The 21,760-nt window shown below is 48.5% G+C and overlaps 2 protein-coding genes across 3 annotated transcripts in view; one reads left to right on the top strand and one right to left on the bottom strand.

The window, feature by feature from the left end:
* The window catches only part of LOC149364925 (uncharacterized), a 40,566-nt gene extending 19,949 nt beyond the window's left edge, over positions 1 to 20,617 (bottom strand). The window contains exon 1 of the mRNA XM_089574904.1: positions 20,364 to 20,617. Coding sequence (XP_089431030.1) covers positions 20,364 to 20,384 — 21 coding nt within the window. The 5' untranslated portion in view covers positions 20,385 to 20,617. The remainder of the gene's footprint in view (positions 1 to 20,363) is intronic.
* Positions 1 to 21,760, top strand: part of LOC149364924 (putative phospholipase B-like 2) — a 74,702-nt gene that overhangs the window by 15,823 nt on the left and 37,119 nt on the right. The gene's annotated exons all lie outside the window — the stretch shown is intronic.

The raw sequence follows: 21,760 nt of genomic DNA, 5'->3' as shown, positions 1-21,760 counted from the left end.
TCGTGTGGGGAGCTTAGGTAGAATCGCACTGCCTTTAAAATTTCACAATAAACTGGCGCTTTTTGTTGATGGTATCAAACTGGTGTCAGCCAGCCTTACGCTTTTCGAGGATGTAAAGCAGTAACCGACAGAAAGAGACAAAAAATGAGTGTCTGGCGATTGAAAACAGCTGCCATGAAAGCAGAAATGCAGATGGTCTACGTGCACTTTGGAGAGAATTTAAATTCATTGACATCGACGACGAAGACTCCTGTGCAACGAGTGAATGACGAAACTATAAGCTACAAGTACTACAAGTAAGCGAGACTCTGCCCCAGTTGCGCTGCTTGCGCAGAAAACAAGCTGACAGAAGTTTGCCAGTCAGTGTCGCTTGAGTTTTAACTGATTAAGCTGGGCCGTTCCTCGTATTTTCGTGATCAAAATTTTTATCAACCACCTGATACTTTAAACATTGAAATAGGTTTACCATCATTGTGTAGGTGGAAAGCTTTACCAATGAGGAGTCTTTTGCGTACACGCACTCACGCCGTAATAAGGCCTGTAGTAACAGAGGCAGTCAAGCACAAAATCTTCGCGCTTCTAATGTGCTTGTTAGTGATATCTCTGTTGGGCAATGTTTATTAAAAGATAGTGTCTCGCGTTAACAAAGACCCTTGAAATCAAGGGAAAACATCTTTTGTTTAAATTACAGTTTCGGTGCTTAATAAGAACCGCGTTGTCATGGACCTGAATGCGTTTCGCTCCAGCGTGAACACCTGCTGTACTCACACTCGCATGTATTGCTGGCAACAACACTTTCACGCAGTGACACTTGACGGCTCGTTCGTCTCGCTTCATGCGTATACAGCCGGCCAAATCTTTAGCTGACCTGCGTGACTGCCGCGTTTTCCGCGCTCCTGCAGCTTATGACGCAGCAAACTTGCGAAAATATCAAATCTAAGCATAGGCTCACTAAGCCCGTGCTTAATATTGAGCTTTCTGCAAGTTTGCTTCGCCGTAAAGCGCAGGAGCGCCGAAAAAGCGGCCGTCGCGCACGCTAGCTAAAGATTTGGCCGGCTGTACAGCTGCAACGGAAAAAGATTAGCACAAGTTACTCATGACCGGAGCGGAAAAATTGCGAGACGCGGCGCTATTGTAGCCGTATGCGCAGATAGCGAGAGTGCCTAGCACATTCCACTTTCCAAAGTGGGGCTGGCCGACAGAAAGCAGCCCATCCGAAAGCAGGCACTGCCACACGTTACTTTTCACAGTGCATCCCCAGCACATCTTTAAAGGAAAACGGTGATAAAGATAACGTTGCTCTCTACGCTAGCGCAAAAAAAAAAAAAATCTAGATTATGTGCTTAGCCGCCTTAGCACACGGTTTGGCTGATAAGACGTCTACAGGTGTTCGTTTAAGAAGTTGCATTTCTTATTGGCGAATGTCTAGGCGGGCTGCTTTCTGCCGGCCACCCCCGCTTTAGGAAATGGAATGTTCCTGGCACTCTCGCTATCGGCGCACTCGGCAGCAAAAGCGCCGCGTGTCGCGATTTTTTCGCTTCGGTCATGATTCACTTGTGCCATTCTTTTTCCGTTGCAGCTGTACATCCATGTAACAGTGTTCATAATACACCTTTTTACTTGAAAACTCTGACATCAACGTCTAAAAACGAGCCGGCGAAGCACGCACAAAACGGATCAATCAAACTAAGTGGCTCCGCGCGCTCCAATCCTTCTTGGGCTAATTCGCCGCTCCACCGCAGCGCGGCGCCGATTTCGTGGAAATCGTCAAAAGCACAAAGACCGAATTTTTATTTTTCGACAGACATCAACGCACTTCAGACATCAGCTTCCAAGTTCTCTAACTCCTGAAAGGAAGGTTCTTTATTCGCGCCCCTGGACATAGAGCACAATAGCCTCTTTGAGTTCACCATCGTCAAAAGATGGGCGTATTCGGAGCTATCTTCTCAAATGTCGAAACAGGGAGAAGAAAACGGGGAGCAAGGCCCGGAGAACAGGCTGAGTGATTAAATACTTCGAATCAATGGCCCCGTAGGGTCTTGTGCAACATGAAATGTGTGGGCTGGGGCACTGCCGCGAGGAAGGAAAATTATTTTCTTCAATTCTTCTCGGCGCTTTTCTCTGATGGTCTCACGTAACAGTAGAGGCACATGAGCACAACATTGCCTTGTCGTACTTCCTTTAGCTGATCAGCAGCTGACAAAAAAAGCCCGTCTTCACGCCAAAGCATTTTGCTCGAATTCTTTATTTATTTAGTTTTTTTTTTTTTTGGTGCTGCTGCTGCTTTCCTGAATTAGACAAGCGGAGCGGAATTCTTGTGATTTCGCGCCGTCCATTTCTGCTTGCTTTCACAGTCCCAGTGGTCTGATCTCCAGCCACCAACTGCTCGCAAAAACGGCTCTCATCAACCCTTGTCGTGGCTAACGTTTCATAGCAATATTCTGTTTTATTTTTCTTAATTTATGGTGTGAACATATTCAAGAATGAAACACGAACACACTTTGGACACACTCAAATATATATGCAAGATCGCATCTACACACTCGTATTGATGACCAGTTCCGCAGAAACCCCAAGCCACCATGCACCTATTAGTCATAAGCATTTCTTCGACTTATAAGTACTTATAAGATATAAGTACGACTTCGAATAGCGGACCGGCCCGAGGGTTACATTCCAAAGACCTCTTTCCGTGCTTAAACAAAGCGAACCCCTGTCTGACAGTATCACACGGCTGCACACGGTCTCTTTACACGTCCTTCATGCGCTCATCAACACATGGCGGCGTTGGCCTGTGTTTTGTACAAAATTTCATCATTGCTCGATGCTTGATGCTGTATTTCGCTGCGTTTATTACAACTGAAAGACCTTCGACGAGGCGCGAAGAGATATTAATAAAGAGGAAAGTTACGCGACGTGTAGCCATTGCCTCGAAAGATGGCGCAATAAATGTGCTCAACACAGAAACACCATTAGTAGAGGTATTTCCCCTTAGTTGGGCTTAGAATACGCGAAACGTCGGTTATGCCTAGATATAACCATCTTTCACGGCTTTAATTGGTCATGGTGTGGGCCTGCCACCAGAACACAGCCCTTTCCCAGCCCTCACTCTACCCGAGAGGACTGGGAGGCGGCCCTGCTCGACAGCTCGTACCTCCAAACGCAGCGGGCCTTGGTCCAGAGGGCCCGGACGGCGGCTAATACCAATGAGTTCTCGGACTGGGGACTCCACCTAGTATGTAAGGAGGCCCCACAAGGGGAAGCCTCGAACACCTTTCCATGTATATACAGAATAGATGCTTCCCACCACCACCACCACATCCATCCGTACGTGTATGCAGCATTACTAACAACGGCAACACCATCATTGGTTTTCAACGCGATAGCCCATGGCTAGCACCCGCTCTGCGAAGGTGCTAACATAATTAAAACTGGTCGGTCCTAAGCTGTGTTTCGTGTTCCTCGGACGGTTCTTTTTTTCTTCGGCGATTTCAACATGACAGACATCACTGAACTACTGATTATTTTCTATCCCCTGTCTGTTTTTTTCTTTCGCCTGCACACCGTTTGACGTGTTGTTAGATCGCTTAAAAAACAGCCCCAGCCGTTATTTCGTCATAACTCTGCAGCACCATTACACCTTCTTTTGTTCCCGCAGCGAGTGCCACCGTTCAATGGCCTCCAAAAAGCGACGTCCAGCAGATTCCCTCCGGGAGTCGTCATCAAACCAACAACAGGACACTTCCGAGAGAAGTTGGAGCGTGGCCAAAGGGAGGGTCCGAATCGAGAGAAGCACGTCGCTAAAATTCATCACGGGCGTCGGTTGCATCACGACGAGCGCACATGAAGAGGTCGATAAGCGCTTCGCGGCCGGCGGGCACTGTTGCCAGCGACGGAAGGCTTCCGTCGCTGCTACGGGGGCCCTTTTTTTTCCACGGCCGTCGTCACAGGAACACCGCCAAACACGCCCAAAAAACGCACGGAGGCGGGGTGTGGACCAGCGACGATGTTCCGCGGGGCAGACAGACACGACGTCGCTGTTGCTGGGTGGTGCCGAAGGCGCCTTCGCGTGGTTCCTTTGTGCGTCGCCTGTGGCCGGGTGGTTCATCCTCCGGGTACTTGGCAGCTTACCAGCAAATAAAGAGCCCCACGCTGATGTTTTCTGGGTGCGAACGTCTGACGGGCGTCGCCACGCGGCTCCAAATTCAAATGAGTTACAACCTGACAGCGCACGAGTGAAATTGCGTTGCACTGATGCCGCGCCTCGAGAACCCTATAATCGGCGTTCGGGCTTTTTCTTCTCGCTTCTGTCGAGCCATTCGCCTCGTTTCTTCTGCATATTCATGCAGCGTTTTTGAAAATAAATTACTGGCCTGAAAGGCTCGCTGATCGCTGCCGCATCGGCAGCCTTTGTTTCCTCCACAAGTTTTTCCAGCTCTCTAAATCAGGAGCCATATATATCTCATCCGTCCCGCATATCGCGACGCATTGGGCATTCGATTCAGAGTGCCCGGCCTCTGGCTTGCACGATTTTTGTAGCTTCCTCCCCCCCCCCCCCCCCCTCCTTAAAAAAAAAAAAAAACGTTTACGGTTGACAAGGCCGCCATCCTGTGGACATCTGCATTTTTAGGTGTTGTAACAACATCGTGGCAATGACTTGTTTTATTATTGCCCTACAGAAAAAAGTTGTACGATGCCACAATCTCATACAGGTTTCGTCAAACGAATGCCATACAATTCGTACGATATATGACATTTTGATTAGAAATGTATGACTGTAAAAATGATTGACACTGGACAAATTTTCCAAAAATGAATGAAAATTGAACGCCATTTGTACGACCAACCATATAAGGCTATTCCATCATACAGCCTTTCTCGTTAGGGGTTTATTACTTACGTAAGCCCCTAAACTTATGTAATCCGACCCCTTGAAAGGGATCCTGAAGGAGAACGCGGTGAAGTGAAGCTTGCAGCGGCTGCTCTCTCTGTCATGTACATAATTTTTGTTTGGTGCTTCTTACTGTTAAAACACGCTAAGCTTTGCAAATGGCCCATTGTGCCGAACACGCAACTGACACTGAGGCCCGGCCACTTGCATGAGACAAGCGTTCATCGGGGCAGCTGCACTTCAGCTCGGCGCTTCTAGAACGCGGAAACACGTTCTGCGTGGTGACTAAAAGAGGAAAACAGTCCATAGGGATGTGGAGCCACGGAGTTTTCAGGCTTATTATTCTCCATGCGTCGAGAAGCATTGCCGTTAGTAACAGCAATGTTTTCTTTTTTCTTTTTCGGGCGCACTGTACTAATGAAACTACGAACCAACCCCGTTATGTAAAAGTATGGACCGCTTTTCCAGAGCACGGAGCTTTACAATCAAATTTTTCAATGCAAAGACAATGGTGTGTGCACCATTTTGTATGTGTGTTTGAATATGGGTTCACTGAGGAACAGCCTTTATAGGTGAGCTGATATTTTCTAATGCTGATATTCACTTGGTACTGAAGTGTACTAATTGACAAGTTAATAGTTGTCTCATGTTATCCTGTGTGCTCCATTGCAGACTTTCTTCTTTCACTGAAAAGTCAGATTTCCGTCTAGTGTGTTTAGGTGAGTCAGTCAGGATGAAAACTTGAAGAAGGAAAGTAATTGCTTATTAGCATCGACCCAAGCGCCTGCCATAATACTACAAAAGAAAGATACGATTGGTCGGATGCTAATGATTAATTACTCCCTTCGTTGTTTGCTTCCACACATCCTTGATTTTTCATCGCGCTGAGCTCTTGTTCACTGGGGTGAGAGCTGGTCAAACTGCACATGGGCGCATTTACACCTGCGAGTCATGTGACGTCACCGAATCGCAGGTGTGAAAACTGTTGATTCCGCCCTCTCATGCTCAAAGGAAAAACATATCCCCAACAAATCTCGACAAAAGTGTTTTTGAACAGCATTTTATTTTGTGTAATTAAAGATTTCACATTAACAGTCAATATAAACGCAGATCTCCCGTCGGCAGGCTTACATTTATTTGCCGGTAACGTTTTTTGCTGTCGTCAAAAGCGTTCCCCATTGGTTTTCTATGGCAGTCTTACTAACTGCTCGATGCGAGCGGTGGGAAAACTTTAAAAGAAAAACTTTGCTGCACATCCGAAGAATGGACAATCACGTTAAATATTTCAATGACAGCACCTTAAAATTTTACAATATTCAAACTTATTGTACAAGAATGATGGACATGTAAGTTTAACTTCAAATGACAAGTAAGCGTCCCATGGCCTAAAGTAGAGCTCCGTAACAGTACATCCAACTGTTGCCCACTTCCATATATGGTGGGGCCAACTCAAGCCAAAAGTTATCTCATAAACACGGGACGAGTCGCGCGCACAGGGCGTTTCCACGCGTCCGGGAGCCCCGTGAAGGTTGCCGCTCGATCAGGCATCTCGCGGAGGCAGTGCCCTGGCGCGCACTTTCGCGAAGGCCGTCGGTGGCGCACTTAGTTCAGCTTTCTCTCTCGTTCGCACACAACGCACGGCCATCCCGAGTGTGTGAAAGGCGCCCCATAGACGCGCGACCTTTCGTCGAGGAAATCCGCTCAGAGAAGACGCAATGTGCCGCGGGCGCACTTCACCGCGACGATAACCGTGAAGACGACGAGAAGAAAAAAAATCTGTACTATGAAAATGGGACGTCGAGGTCGCTGCAAATCGTTGCGCTTACGATCCAGGCCCCTGCCATCGGCAGTGCACAATTCTTCAGTGTTTTTATTTTTTCTTTCATTTCCATTTAATCCCTCAGGCCCTATGCATCTTTACTGCCGCGAAAGGCCACCGTGGGCGGCATTCCAGTCGGTTACGCTGTCATCCGTACAGAAGGCTTGTATTCATGTACTGTAGTTAGACCGTTGCTGGCACTATGCCGGGGCCGCCCTCCGGTCTTTTCCCGGAGTTTTATTTTCGCGGTAGAAAACCAGGATGCAACGGTGCCCGTGTAGCGCCCCTTTAGTGCCGCCGACATTCCTGTATTTCATCTGCACTCTCTCGGTCCCGGTAGCCTTCTGCGGGGTGAAGTAAAAGTGCAGCAAAACCCAGTCCTGTAACCAAGGCTCCTGCACGCGTCTAACGCTAGGCAGTAACGATCGCATCGCAGCTCAAGCTGCCGCCAGTCATCTCCCGTTGCGGCTTAACGCTGTTGTGTCGGCTGTGGATAGGAATTGCGTTTATATAAATCCGGATTGATGAAATCGTTCAAGAGGTTGCATTCACGAGGAAAGCCAGCGTCCGTGCGCACGTGTCGCGAAAAAGCAGGTGGCCCACCTTCCACGATGGCCACCTGCTCATAGGGTTGTAAGCAACCTGCACACCGTGGCAGGTGCAGTGAAAATAGTGTAGCGAAAGCTACGCTAGGCTAGTAGAAACGCATTTCTCGGTGCCTGCCAAAGGCCATTACTGCGCATGCGCCGTTACCAAGGCAACCAGTACCATGGCAACCATGGCGCCGCAGCCGCTGCGCCGCACTGCGCATGCGCAGAGTGGCGGCGCGCATCTGGGATATAAACCGGAAGCGATGCTCTCGCTCCTCAAACACGCACCTTGGAAGGAGAGCGGCCGTGGTCGTCGCGGCAGCGGTACAGGCTGCGTGAAACTGAGTCTTCCGATCCAGAAGTCGCCGCATGGTACAAGGCCGGCCGACAGCGTGAAAATGAGGAGAGAAAGGCTAAGCGGGCGGCCGAGACGTCCGAGGAACGAGAACGTCTCGCGAAGAGGCGCCGCCAAGCTGCTGAACGACAACGACGGCGTGCCGCTACCGAAACGTCAGTAGACGAAACTACTTTCGCTACGTATATCCTGGCCTAGCTGAGCCAACACCACTGCCAATTTTTTTCAAATAAATTCAATACAATTGCCACCTGTCCGCCGTAGCAATGTGAATCAGTTCCATAGTCGAGAGATATGCAGTCCCGAAGAATTATCTATGCAAAAATGAGCCTTACAGGAGCTCGTGAAGAGCAACCTGGGTCTTACAAGCCTCACTGGAGGCTGTGTTTGAAACAGCCACCTGTCGGGGCAGTGGCGCATCGCTTAACCGCTGCACCACTGCACTAGGAGTGGTATGGAGACTCCTCGCGATCTATGAATCTCTGGAGGGATCTCTGATGCTATTGCATTGTACTCTTAACGGTAGGTTGCTCTTCCCGGGCAACCTCACGACCAATCATTAATTTAACTGGCACCTGCCTCGGTGGGCATTTAAATTAATGTCGCTGCCCACCACGGTGGGCAGTGATGCTTTCACTCCGAGAGCGTTAGCCAGGGTTTCACCTATAGGGCTTCACTCTTCTACGCTACTTTCTCCGTGGCATGTCTCCTCTAATGTTCACGCATTAAATCATCGCTGCATTTCAAATTTACCCAGCCTTCGAGACAATTACTTCTTGCGTTTGATAGGCCAACTTTAGGTCGTCATCCGTGGACAGGTTTAGCTACAAAGGAATAAAAGTGCTCGCATGACGAGGACGTAGCTGTACCACATATGGCGTGAATATATTTCTTGTAAAAACACCTCCTTTCATACAACTAAAAGGGAAACATTAGCCATCTCCGTTGGGCGTTAGCACCTCTGGGGTGTGAGCCATGTCGCATTGACTGGCGCGTACAGAGTGCAAAACGCATGTCTAGAACGAGCGAATTGTGTGTTCCGCGCCTCCCAAAGCCGCTGCGACCAGGAAGTCAAAAAATGAAAACGAAATCCTATAAGTTTAACTGCACATGCTTATATCCAGACCATTTTTAACAAGATGTTATCTATAGATATCACGTGATCAGCCCGAAACACGCCCAGAACATGTTCTAGACAAGCGTTTTGCCCTCTGTACCTTTGGCCATTGAAGGGTCCACGTGAGTTTCTAGATATGGGATAAATTTGTCTTTCCAAGATGAAGTAATGGCGTTTTTACGGAAGAATACTGTTATTCTGCACGTTCACTACAGCTTATTGTTCTCAGAAAGGTGTCGTTTTTTACCTACGTGACTTGTGCTTTCAACTATAGCTGATGCAATCTTCAGCTACCGAAAAACTAGCACCCACCGTGCGTGTCAAGGTAAAAATACTTTGTCTCCGAATGACATGTTGATCTTATCTCAGAAAGGTGTCAATATAGTGAGAAGTCGCTTATACCTAAATTAGGCTAGATAAGACCATTTACCGTATCTTTATTTAGTAAAGAATCGACATAAGCTAAACGTCTGGCGTCAGACTTGGCGTCCATAGGTTGCGTCATTGCTTCAAGCCATTTGGCTCGTAGTAAACCTTCGTGACAGCTCTGTTTTCAGGCCAAGAACAACTGACACCCACTCTGAATTTCCATTTCCGACTCGCAGGACAATTCTTACGCTACAACAGTCGGACTCGGCGCGAAAAGCTGAGCCAAAAGCTATTTAATAGCGGGCGTTAATCGCGCTCGCCAGGCGGCATGCGACGCAACTCCGTGACGCCAAGAACAGACTCGCAGTTTCTCGTATTTGGCTGCCGAAGAAACCAGTTGCGCGATGTTTTTTCTCTAATTGGCGACGGTCTCTAGGACTTCCGGCTAAGCGTCGGTGTGTGCCTCGGGCCCAAAGCGACGCGATTGGGAGCGGCGCGTCGCACCTGACTGCGCGTGGAACCGGTCGGATCTGGGCGCGGCAGTTCTATTTACAGCAGCCGAGGCACCTTGTCGCGTGCGGAACCTTGCTCGAAGCGCGACGTAGATGCACTGGATATGCTGCTTTCCCCTTCGTAATTACTCATTTTGTCACGGGCGCTTGACAGCGTCTCGTGCAGGAGGTGCGACTGGCTAGTTTTCAATGTGAGAAAATAAGGGGGGAGTGGGGAGGGGGGGAGACCAGGGGAGAAACTACACTTTAGGCCAAAACTAGGGCCCTGTGAAAATGCACAGCCCGTTCTGCTGGGGCTCTTTGGTGGTCCGCCAAGTTCTGATGAAGCCAAGAACTTCGGAGAAATGGGGGAGGGTATAATCAGTAAAGATATGTAGTGGCGTTTTATGCATATTACGCGTATAACACGCGTATTACGCCTGTATTACATGCGTGCTTTGTTACTATGTGATCTCTGGGCAGTTGGCATGATTGGGCACGATACGCTCTTGCGCTCCGAGACTGACTGAAACACGCCTTTCATTAAAAAGTTGTGATGCATGCATTTCTCGAGTAATCCGTGCGGGCATGTGACCCCACCGTTGTCAGGGGGGCCCGGACGGGTGCTGATTCGGCCGCCGCCTACGGCCGTATAAAGCATGGTAGACTCGGGTCTGCGGCCACAAATTCCCCGAGCTCTGCCCAGAGCACAGCAACGGCACTGCTGTCTTGAGTTACTGGGAGAACGCAGTCGCAGTGCGTGGCCGGGCGGAATGCAGTTGTGCGAGCTTTCTTCTAGAAAGCTCCGAATATAAATGGCCTTCCCAGATAATGGAAGAAGAAAGAGGGGGGGGGGGGGGGGGGAAAGGGGACGGTCGCCGAGTTCTGACAGCAACGGCACATCCTTTTGCTGGGGTCTATGTTGAAAACCTGGTGTCTTAATGACGAGAGCACGCGTAGATGCGTCGTATTGTCACCGGTGCCCAATGAGTCATACAATATGTGCTTAGTATCGTTATTTTGTTTTTATTTGTTTATTTGTGCGAGACACACACCGGGTGAATGCCCCAGGGCGGGAGCGTCTGTACTTAGCCCAATACTTGTCACAACAAAAATCTGACTGAGACAGAAGTACGTTTTAAACATTTCTAACTCTCAGACAAAACAAAAGAAATAATTCAGCAACTCTACCGCGAATGAACTTTTTTTTTTCTATGAAAAACACTCCATGGATGCAGAAAAGGAGGCAGATGTCGGCACTAATTTAAGCAATGCGAGTTACTGAAACACGCAAAAAAAAAACGGGAAATAAATTAATATCATAACGCACACAGAAAAGTCTGACCTCAGATAGGAACACTTCAAATTTAAAACAAATATTTTGTGTGAGATTTTTTTCTTGTACTCGATGAGTTTAATTCGTCGAAATATTCTATCAAGAGATCGGGTAATTTTGACGTTTATTGCCTAAAGCCATAGCTTGAAAGTGACTTAATTAGCGTTCTTTTTTTCTGGCACGGAGTGCATTTACCTACATACCTATCTGAAGAAGCATTTTGAAGCTTGCACGTTGTCGAAGCGCGATTACAGAAACAGAATTTTCACACACGTCCATGCAGAAAATGGGCGTCCTTTGCATCAAAAAGAACCGCCGCGCACGCTTCGACAAAAGGTGAGCTTCGTACTGAAGGAAAAAAATAGCTCGACGACGCAATTAATAAATTGACGCGCGTAGCCCTCACACGTTGACGCAAGGCCGCTCGTACAACCAAGGCGAATTGGCTTCTGCTTAACGTGTACTAAAAACGTCAGGGCTATTCAGGGCACGTAAACAATTAGCGCGTGCGCATGGCAGTAGACCAGCGACCGCATCGGCGCCAATACGAGCGTAATGTGGGGTGCGACACGCGTTATTTTAAGTACGTTGTTAAGGGCTGGCGTTTCGAAAAGAAATCGCCGCGGGCCCATACGCAGTAAGAGCGGCAGATTTTAATGTGAGATGCAAGAAGGAGGTCCTCACCCGTGATTGTATCACGGGTGAGGGAAAGGTCCGGCTGCAAATTGAAAGAAAGCGGCTTGATGTCGGAAAGTGGTTTTTGTAAGAAAGAAGAAAATTTAAAGATGAAAGGGGTAGGGCAGAGAGGAATTAAAGAGCAAAAAATAGGGAATATCATCTACCATCACGAGCGGACCCCAGCCGAGAGAACTAACTGGTCGACGCTCAAGAGGTTTCTTGAAAAAAAATTTTGTCTTTCTCCTTCCTTCCTTTTCCTTCTTAATTTCTTCCTTCTTTTTCTTTTAGCTTAGTCTTCAAGTCGTGTCGTTGATGATGCTGAAGATAGAGGTTAAATCTCGACAGCTAGTCTGGCCGAGTTTATATAAAATTCCTGCAAGAAGGAACTTGTTTAGCTGATTACGAAGGTGCCGACGTCTCAAACTGAACTTGAACTGTGAAGACTAACTTGCTGAAATTAGAATAAAGTGATCCATATGTTACTGTGATCAGCCGGTAAAAAAAAGGCGTAAACTATAGTGACATTCATATTTGAATGGAGGTGGAAAACTGTTTAAGGCACCGCATCTATGGCCCACGTAGGAAGTCGCAGCAGTTGTCACAAACAGGAGGTGCAGACAAATGCGAGCGATGTGCGAGCGTGAAGACTAAAGGAAGCAGAGCGGGCAGTACTTGACCGTCTTCGAGTCGTGCTCGAAGACAAATCTTTCCAAACGTCGAATACAGGCAAAGTATTGAAGACGTTTTGTTCTTTTGACACACCACAGCGCACCAATATATAAAAACTGTTAGCAAAAGCATAAAGACAACAGCAGTGCCTCGCGCCACTGCACACGATGAGAGCCAATTTTCAGCGTTGGCCATGTCACTAGGCGGACAAAAATAGAAAGCCTGTCTATTTCGCAAAGGTTTCAAAAAATGGCAGTGTTGAGAAATCTCCCCTCCAAAATTTGAACTGTTTCTGTCTAGAATAAAAATCATAATCTATCGCTTAGCCATTAATGTTGTTCGTATTTTTCTCAATGAGAAGCAGCGTTTTTTTCTTCTTTTCATTGCAACCGTGTCCTTAAGGCGCTTTCTTTCCTTGGCGATCCTTTCAACTTCTTTTCTTTATCATGCGCTACAAGCAGACACTTCTAAGGCACACTTTACTAATAAACTGAACGTGCAAAGCTATTCCTGGACAGGGTAACCGAGCCCCACCCTTAGCCATCTTAACTGGCGCTTACAAGCCAGACATTCGAGTTGTCACAGGTCGGACAGAGCTGTAGCTTTCAAGCCAACTGGGGCACGGCAAATTCACAGATTATGTTCTCCATGAAGTCAGGTTTATACGTTAATTTGAGATAGGCGCGTTGCTAAACACGCGCAAACGCGGGCGCTCATGCATAAACACATCGAAACAATACAGTGGATAGACACATTTAGTACGGTACTTCTGTATTCGCAACATACCTGACATTAAATTTAACTTCCATTTCTGACAATACATTATCTCTGAGCTGCTCACGCCCTTCATGTCAGGACTGTGGAATGCATAGATTACGAGCGGCACACACGCCCGGATGTAGCCAGAAGTGGCAAATGTCTGCGGAGCGCCATTAGGTGCACCTCAGAATGGGCGTGCCCAGACATTGCCTACGTAGCTGTGGCTCACCGTCTCATTCCGATACGACGTCTCTACGCAAAGCATTACACCAGAATTAAATTCTCCGAAGCCTACAGCTCATTTGCGCCTCATTTGGCCGTCAGCCAGGCCGGACCCCAGCGCACCACTTTAATCACAGCAGTGGTGAAACCTTGCGTTTTTTTCGTGTTTCAATATCCGCGGAGCAGTGGTTAGCCATCTAAGTGGAGGTCAGCTGACTTCCGCGCTCTCGGCGGCGCGCACTTGAACTGCTTAGGGCGGCCGTAGCAATGCAGCACGAGGGAAATAAAGCAGCAGTGTGTCACTACGCTCTGAATGCTTTTCTCTAAGCAGGTATCTAAGCGCCTTCTACGTTATCTAATGTCAACCTGGGCTCATGAGTTGATCTGGAGTTGCGTACTACGATTTTGTAAGGAACACTGAAGTCCCTGATGCATACAAAATCATTCTGGTTTACGTACTCTTGATCAGAAATAAGAGGCCATTGAATGCGGTAGTGAGGTACCGTGGACCTTTGTTAGGAATCCTAAACCACGTCACTCACTGTCCGGAGATGACCGCAGCGAGGTTTTTCCAGTTAATCCTACTAGTCACGAAACTCTGAGTTATAAGTTATGGGCATGAGTTATGCCCTTCCAGTTTCCAATGATCTACAGACAGAGGCGCCACCAAGGAGCTAGGCAATCAGCTATCGGTATAGTCCGAAGGGTCTTTTCTTTCCCCACCCTAATCGCGTCTTGAGGAGACAGGTGGAGTGAAGGTCAGGTAGCCTAAGAATATCGTGCCAATAGCAGCTCCCCATTTTACTTATGGACGCCATGGGAAGCTTGCAAATGGTGTATATAATCAAAAAGCGGTGCAGCACTGCAAGTTGTGAGACGGATCTTTCTGTTGTGGCACCGAAAAATACGCCACAGGTGATATCCCTCATCAATAAAAATTGGTGGCTAGATGCCAGACTGATCTCTAATTTTTGTCCTTTTTCACAAATGCATTTCTTGAATTTTCTTCGTAAAAGAAAGAGCATTGGGGTTACTGTGGTTTTGCCACAGAAAATTAGTCGCACTACCTCCCACCCCCTACAAACCGGCACTGACGACACTAAACAGGTCTCACGCATGGCGGCTCAGCGCTTTAAACAACATTGAACTCGGAAAGATAATGAACTTCGCATATGAAAATAAAGAAGGAAAAATAATTAAACATTTAGGCAAGCACAGTATATCCACGCATCAGTTTTGCGATCTTTACAGTGCGCCTCTTTAGAATTCATCTTTGAGACGCTGTCGTTCACCGTATGTGTTTACGCACCACCGACTGTTAGTACAGGAAAAACACGCTGGATCTTGGCCAAATGCTGAAGAGTTATGCCCGACTTGACTGCAGTTTGCCTGATCAATGCAGAACCAAGAAGATGAATCCAAGGCATGCGTTTTTGTTCTTTTTTATGCACATACAGATTTTTTTCATGCGAGGTTCGTAAAAAATATCGCGTGCCTATACATATCAGTGCTTGACAACTGGATCCAACGAACCAATCCGGTCCAGTCTTCTCTCCGCGCCTCCTCCTCGCATTCCTCCGGTGGAACGCCGGCGCGAGCGCTAGTTCAGTTGCCTACCGCTAGGGCGGCGCTATGGTGGTGTCTTCACACGCACACCTCACCACCGCGTGTTTTAGAGGGGGTGCGTATCACTGTGTCATTAACAAGCAGCAGCGGAAGAATCCCATTGCTTCTTTCTTTAAAACTGCGGCAGAGAGTCTAGCAAGTATGATGAGGACCACTGAATTCAAAAACACATCTTTAACTACGTGTGCAAACAAGTAGAGTGTCCAGAATACTGCTCACACTGAAAGTCCCTACGTCTACTAGACTGACAGAACGGCATCAAAATTTCTGCAAGTAGGCGTCAATTCCTGCGGTTGCCAAGGTCACCCGCCAGCAAATAATGTTTGCTATTTTTTTTTTTTGCTCCGTCGTTTACGGTCCACGCCGCGGTGACTCGATGCAAAGGGTAAAAATATCATCAAAACGAGCATCAGAATATCAAGACCACGGCGAAACGTCAGTGTCATCGGTGTTTAACATTTCGTAAGACAACGTATATGCCATGGCTTTGAGCACTACTTAAGCTACTCACTCTTAATTATTATGGAAGCGGCAGGCGCTTGACAATAGCATTACAAAACAAAGACACAAACAGCATTTAGATGCGATTTCGTAACCAATGCCATTCATAAGGAACAAAGTATCTTTATCTATTCGACGGCATTTTGGCAGGGAAAACGTTTTTGCTTCAGTCTTTACGTGCCTTTCTAACCTCTAACGGCGTTTCATCTTCCACAACTTAAAAAACTGCGAGGGTCCGCGAAGACACTTCCCAGATGGAGTTTCTACTGAAGTTCCACAGGACTTGCTCAGTGCTGTTTGTAATGACCCAGGTTTCCTGTAGAAAATTGTAACCGGAGATAAGGCTTACGTCTGCGGCTGCGATCCATAAATGAAAGCGCAGTCCAGCCAGGAACGTTTTGTGCAGCAAATGGTAAACCATCGATGACGCCGGTCCTCCAGCATATTCCGAAGCCCAATGACCTGCACATCAATCTGAGCAGCGCCGCAAAAGAACACAGCGCCAACGTGGGTCAACCGATCCAGTGGACACAGCGAGGCGGCAAGCCAAAGCAGAGCTGCGAAGACGGTGTAACCCTGCTAGACGGGATACGCAAACAGATGAAGAGCGAGAAAGGAGAGGCAAATGAAGAAGTCGCCGGAGGAACGTGCAGTCCAAAAGCACGTAAAAGTAGGTTCAAGACCATTTTGTTGCAGCTCTAACTCTCAAGCTGATAGAAAGCTAAGCAAATGTGAACGAAGCTAAACAATGGCAAGCGTGCCAGCGCACCCAAGTCGCATTTCACTTAATCATGTAAATTGGGGTCAAATTTTTTTTGCGCTTAACAACGAGCGATGTTGCGAAAGAGAGTACTCCACGAGACGCTCGAGAAGGCCGCACGTTATTGGTCCGAGAGGATGATCGACCAGTGGAATTCTCTAGGTCATTTCCGTGGCGCGGAGGCGTCCGTTTAGTCACCAGTGCAGATGAAAGCATCGGCTGGGATCGAGATGGACCGCGAGCTGGATTGCATTTGAATTTTCGTGTTTACGAGGGACTATTTTTACCGAGCTGTTTACCTACTGCGCTTGTTTAAGCCATCGAAGCCTGCTCAACAGCCCTGTAGAAAATATGGTTTAGTTTGGTTTAGTTTATGGGGTTTAACGTCCCAAAGCGACTCAGGCTATGAGAGACGCCGTAGTGGAGGGCTCCGGAAATTTCGACCACCTGGGGTTCTTTAACGTGCACTGACATCGCATAGTACACGAACCTCTAGAATTTCTCCTCCAAAGAAATTCCAGCCGCTGCGGCCGGGATCTAACCCGCGTCTTGTAGAAAACATGGTAAGTATCGAAAAAGGTACGATGTTTCCCATGAAGCACTAACTTGTTCGTGTGGAACCGTTACACAAACTATATATATTTACTAAATATATTATGTCAGTAATTATAGTCAATATATTAAAGACATTTACTAAAGCGTGAGCACTAACAAAATGAGAAGAACCTTCGGCTTCAGTCAAGAAAAATAGCAGAACGGTTTCTCTTCATTGGATTCAATAAATTCGAGCAATGCGCTGGGTACGGTCGTATCAGCATTTCGTGAACTCCATCTACGGAGTTCGTAGATGGGTCGTTTAAAATTTAAGAAAAACAATGCCGGGTTCGTGTCACTGTTAGTTCGCAGAGGACGAGAGAGTAGCATAGCTGTCACTGCTTTGAAAGTTCGCGAGGTTGCTATGCACTGACAAAACAGCGGAAACGGCGAAGACGGAAATAGAAAAATACAAACACCGCTTTGAATTTTAAGTATGTTGTAGTGATGAAATTGAGATGCGTATGTGTACAAGAGACAGCGTAAGAGATAAAGAAAAACGGTTGCAATCCACAAATAAAATAAAGAAACCAAACGAAAGAAAACAATGCTAATGGTTTCTTGCAGGCATCGTCAAGTACGTGACCTCCGTCACGTGGAGAAGGCGAGCTGACGCCTAGATAATCGAACGCGATAATCATACTGGCTTCTAGAGTTGCCCTCATGGTACGGTCTAAGAATTTTGCGTAGGTGATGCACTTCTCGAGCATTGGCTGGAATCCGTACGCGGAGTCGCCGGCTGCCTTCCAATTTCATGGAGGTATTTTATTGTCACCTCAATCTCCCATTAATAGAACTCCCTTTTTACCCCAAACGCGTTTTTCCGCAAAATAGTAATACAATTGAACCTTGTTATAACGAAGTTGAAAGGGCCCGGCGATTACTTTGTTATAGCCGCCGCTTCGTTAGAGAACGCGTGTTGACCGAGTTTCAAGGGGATCGTCATTCCTGCGTTGTAGCCATTATTTCGTTATAAACCGCTTCTTCGTAACAAGGTTCGACTGTTTTCATAGATGATTGCTTTCATATAATCGGCCGATCTTTTGTGATGCTTCTCCGTGCAAGCTTGGGCGCAGATCAACACAGGCGTCTCCGATTGCGACGCCAGTCATCAGACTTCCCCGAGGCGTGAAAGGAAGGGAAAGGTACGGTACAGTGAGGGGCGATGTGGCGTCCCGACGGCAACATCGATGTGACATCACGACGAGCCGGTCTGCTTCGCGTTAACGCCCGCATACGCGATTTAAGCGATAACGAAACCTGTTGGATGGAGACGCAAACCGAAGGCAGACACTTCAGGGGGCCCCCAAAAGACAAGTTGTCGATACTTTCGTCAACAACGTCACTTCCATTGAGGAGTGGCATGCTCAGATGGTCCCGAGACATGATAGAGAGTGGACGGGGCAGGAGCAGGCAGGTCGTGCCAGAGCATTCAGTGCCAGAAAGACGCTGATGGAGACGGAAACGACGAGGAGACAACGCGAAAAGGTCACCGTCAGTTGACCAAGAACGGCTTCCTCGTTAGGCAATGCAAGCGGCGCGTGTGTCATTTGGCGCCGCTAAATGCTTCGCGCTCCTGCTTTCTTGACTCTCTTATATTCTTCCCATAGCGATGCGAATGAGGGGGGAGGGGAGGGGGGGGAGGGAAAGACGCGTACGCTTTCTGCCGCCTAGCCGTGCGCCGGTCACGGGCTCCAGTCGTGCAAAATCGTGGGCTGGGCCGTCCCACAGCCTGTTAGATTTTTAGGGAAAAAAATCTGCGGAATAAGTGCGCAATTATTTTCTTAACGATGAACGACCAGCCCGCTCAACAACGTGAAAAATGAAAATTGGTTTTGAGGAACTGAAAGGCCCAGTAACTGTTTCACTTCTCGGTGGACACCTCAACCGCGCCACGAGGGTAGAGAGGAAGGTGGGAGTGAAAGGAGAGGTGCCGTAGTGGAGGGCTCCGGAATGATTTCGGCCACCTGGGGATCTTTGACGTGCACTGACGTCGTACAGCGCACAGGCGGCTTGTCCGTTTCACCTCCACCGAAACGCGGGCCGTCACGGCCGGGTTCGAACCCGGGCACTCCGGCTAGCCGAGCGCCCTGAGCAATAAGCCACTGCGGCGGGTCCCAGCAACTTGCCTCTTCGATTTGTCCCGCTCTGCAGCGGTCACGCGTAGGCGAGAGGGGTCAAGGGAAGCTCTCCGCCCGTCTCCTTAAATAGCGCGTCGTGCAGCTTTCTTTCTTTGGCGTGCAAAAAGGGCGCTGCCCAAGTGCATTGTAGTGAAGGGAGCTTTCGCAGTGCGGTCGTCAGTAATGCATTGGTCGGGCGAGCAGAGCAGACAGTCTGCGGATTCTTGAAGTCGTGTTTTTTTATATATATAAAGCGCTGAATTAGGTTACAATGAAGGTATATGAGCTGCGTCATCTTTGCTTACTCTGTCGTCTCTTTTTGGGCTGCTGAGACAAAAGGATTTAATTAGTTGCTTTTCCGTGCAGAAACAACGAAAACAGCAAACGTAAACAATATTAATCCAAATGACTGTATCTCTTATCGCCGATGACACGATAAATTACAAAATGTTTTCAAAGTATATCGTCTGAAAAGCAACAGAACAGCGCGAATGGACAATGAAGGGCGAATCAAAACCGTATAATCAGCAGGCCACAGAAAGCAAGGTATGCCGATACACTTTCAGCATTGAGGTCATTACATTTGTGTCACTTTTCTCGTCTCTGATAATAGTGTCGTGCGGTTAATTTTCTAGGACAAACTGCTGACAGTTGCGTTGCTTAGGTTGCAATTAATACACTTCAACTTGTCGTACAGCTAGTGCGTGCACATTAGTGGTGCACCTAAGGCTAATTCTTTGCATTCGCAACCATGGTGTCCAGTATACCACCTCAAAAAAAAAAAGAAAAAAGAAACAGTCAAGAACGAAGAGCCACCCACACTGGAGCATCTTTCATAATTTGATCACGCGCCCAGCCACGGCGCTTGACACATCGATTTTCCCGACCACTGGGGAGTCCTCGTTCGATGCTTTCAGGCGACAGCCGCCTTCGCAGCACTTTTTACGGCCAGCGGCATCAAAAGACGAGCGAAGATTGCACCTCTGGAGATTGCCCCAAAGACAAACACCGTTGCACCGCGTTGCGCTATTCCTCTCCGAGAAAACGATAACTATGCAAGCGCCGAAGCGACAACGTAAGTGCCTGCCCTGCAAAAATGTTTGGCGGCCAGGGACGAGCTTTCCCTCAGAACTGCAATATATGGGGCATCGCAGTGAGTGAACGAGGAGCGTCTTTTCACTCCTGGTGATCGCATCCTTCAGCGCATATCGGCGCAGTGGTGGCAGCTGGCGGTGTTGACCCAGCGGGCTGCCTCAGCGCTGGCAACGACAGCCGTCTGCCTGGCCGTCGGTGCGAGCCGGCGATCGATAGAGCGCTCTCCCGGGAACAAGTGGCTCCGCACCGCTGTCGGCAGCCTCGGTGTCTCGATCAGCTGTTCGGAGACACCCTTCTTCGGCCCGAGCGTTCGCTCGCGGGTAGCGCAGTGGAGAAGCGCGCGCAGCCTCGCATACACCCTCCGTCCTCACCTGAGAGTCCGAAGAGGCCATCGCTGCGCGCGGTCAGCATCCCCGCCAGGTTCTTCCCCACCGCCGGCTGTGGTCCGTTGCGACCAGGGGCGGCCGCGGTGCCACCATCACTGGCGCCGGGGCGCCTCCGTTCGCCGCTTCTCCACCGACGGCGTCACTGTCGCGTCACGGGTCACGTGCGGCGTGACGCGCGCTTCGCTTACCCCACGAGCCCGCCGATCCAGCCAGCCGCCTTTCCATCGCAACCGGGACAAGGCGTTGCCCCGCGCCACAAAGAAAATACGCCCGGTGACGTCGTCGTCGTCGTCGTCGCGAGTGCTTGTCGCGCGATCGCCGTTTGGTCAAGGTAGCCGAGCTGTCGCCAGTTTCGATTTGCTGCCCCACTCTCTCCTCTTGCGAGCCGCCGGCGACGAATCCCACCCAGAAGCTACGAGAGTTCTACAATAGTCACGGAATCAGCTTACACCGAAGGTCATGCTACGTAAAAAAAAAGAGAAAAAGAAAGGAAATGCAAATAGTGCTTGGAGATTAAACGAAAACACCCACCGGTTTCGCAATTTCGGTGGGCACCTGGGATTCTCTACCGTTCTCTGGCATACGCAGCACACAGGCGTTTTCGCCATTACCTTCTGTCGAAATGAGGCGGCTGCGGCCGGTATTCGATCAGGCGCCCTCAGGCTCAGGCGCCGAGCGCCATGAAGATTGTGCTACCACGAAGGATTATTCTGTTGCTCATTTGGAGCTTCCGTGCATTCCTAGTTACGAGGAACATGACGCTGCGCTATATTCAGGTCTGAAGTTGTGCAAGTCAGTATAGCTTCAGCTTACTGCAAGGAGCGCGACTACAAGCGAGGCTGAAGACATCACAAGTGCTCGTGTTGTGTCTACTGTTCGTCCTTGAAGCCGCGCCTTCTTTATCACTTCCGTGAACGCTGCCAGCAGGAAGCTCTAGGTGAGGAACATTGCGCAACGAAACCTTGTTAGGCTAGACGCAACAATGTCGTCGCCGATCTCGTTCCGCCTCTGCATTTCCTTGGCAATCTGTTCCTGCTTTCTGCAGTAACGCTTGCGTTCGAACCACCTGTGGCAACGATGATAGCGGACGTGGAGTGTTTAAGCTGATTGGGGTGAACTGCTGATTTAACAACACCGATTGTTAGAAAGAATGCGCAATCTGGAACGAAACAGGTTATCAATAAAATGTGGCCACAGGTGGTTTTCAGTTGATATGCTGTTTTACAAAATATCATCATGCCTAGAACAGGCATCGATGAAGAAAGAGATTTAGAGCGCCCAGCTAATGCATCCACGAGTATCGACCACTCTGAAGGACTACGGCGTATCGGCCTTGTCCCCTTGAAAGACTACGATGAATAATGAGGGACTTCCATGAACAG

This window comes from Amblyomma mixtum, chromosome 2 (genome assembly GCF_055824585.1).
Source record: "Amblyomma mixtum isolate Tamu chromosome 2, ASM5582458v1, whole genome shotgun sequence".
NCBI lineage: Eukaryota > Metazoa > Arthropoda > Arachnida > Ixodida > Ixodidae > Amblyomma > Amblyomma mixtum.
Note: the sequence above shows the minus strand (reverse complement) of the source record. Positions and strands in the feature narration are given on the sequence as shown.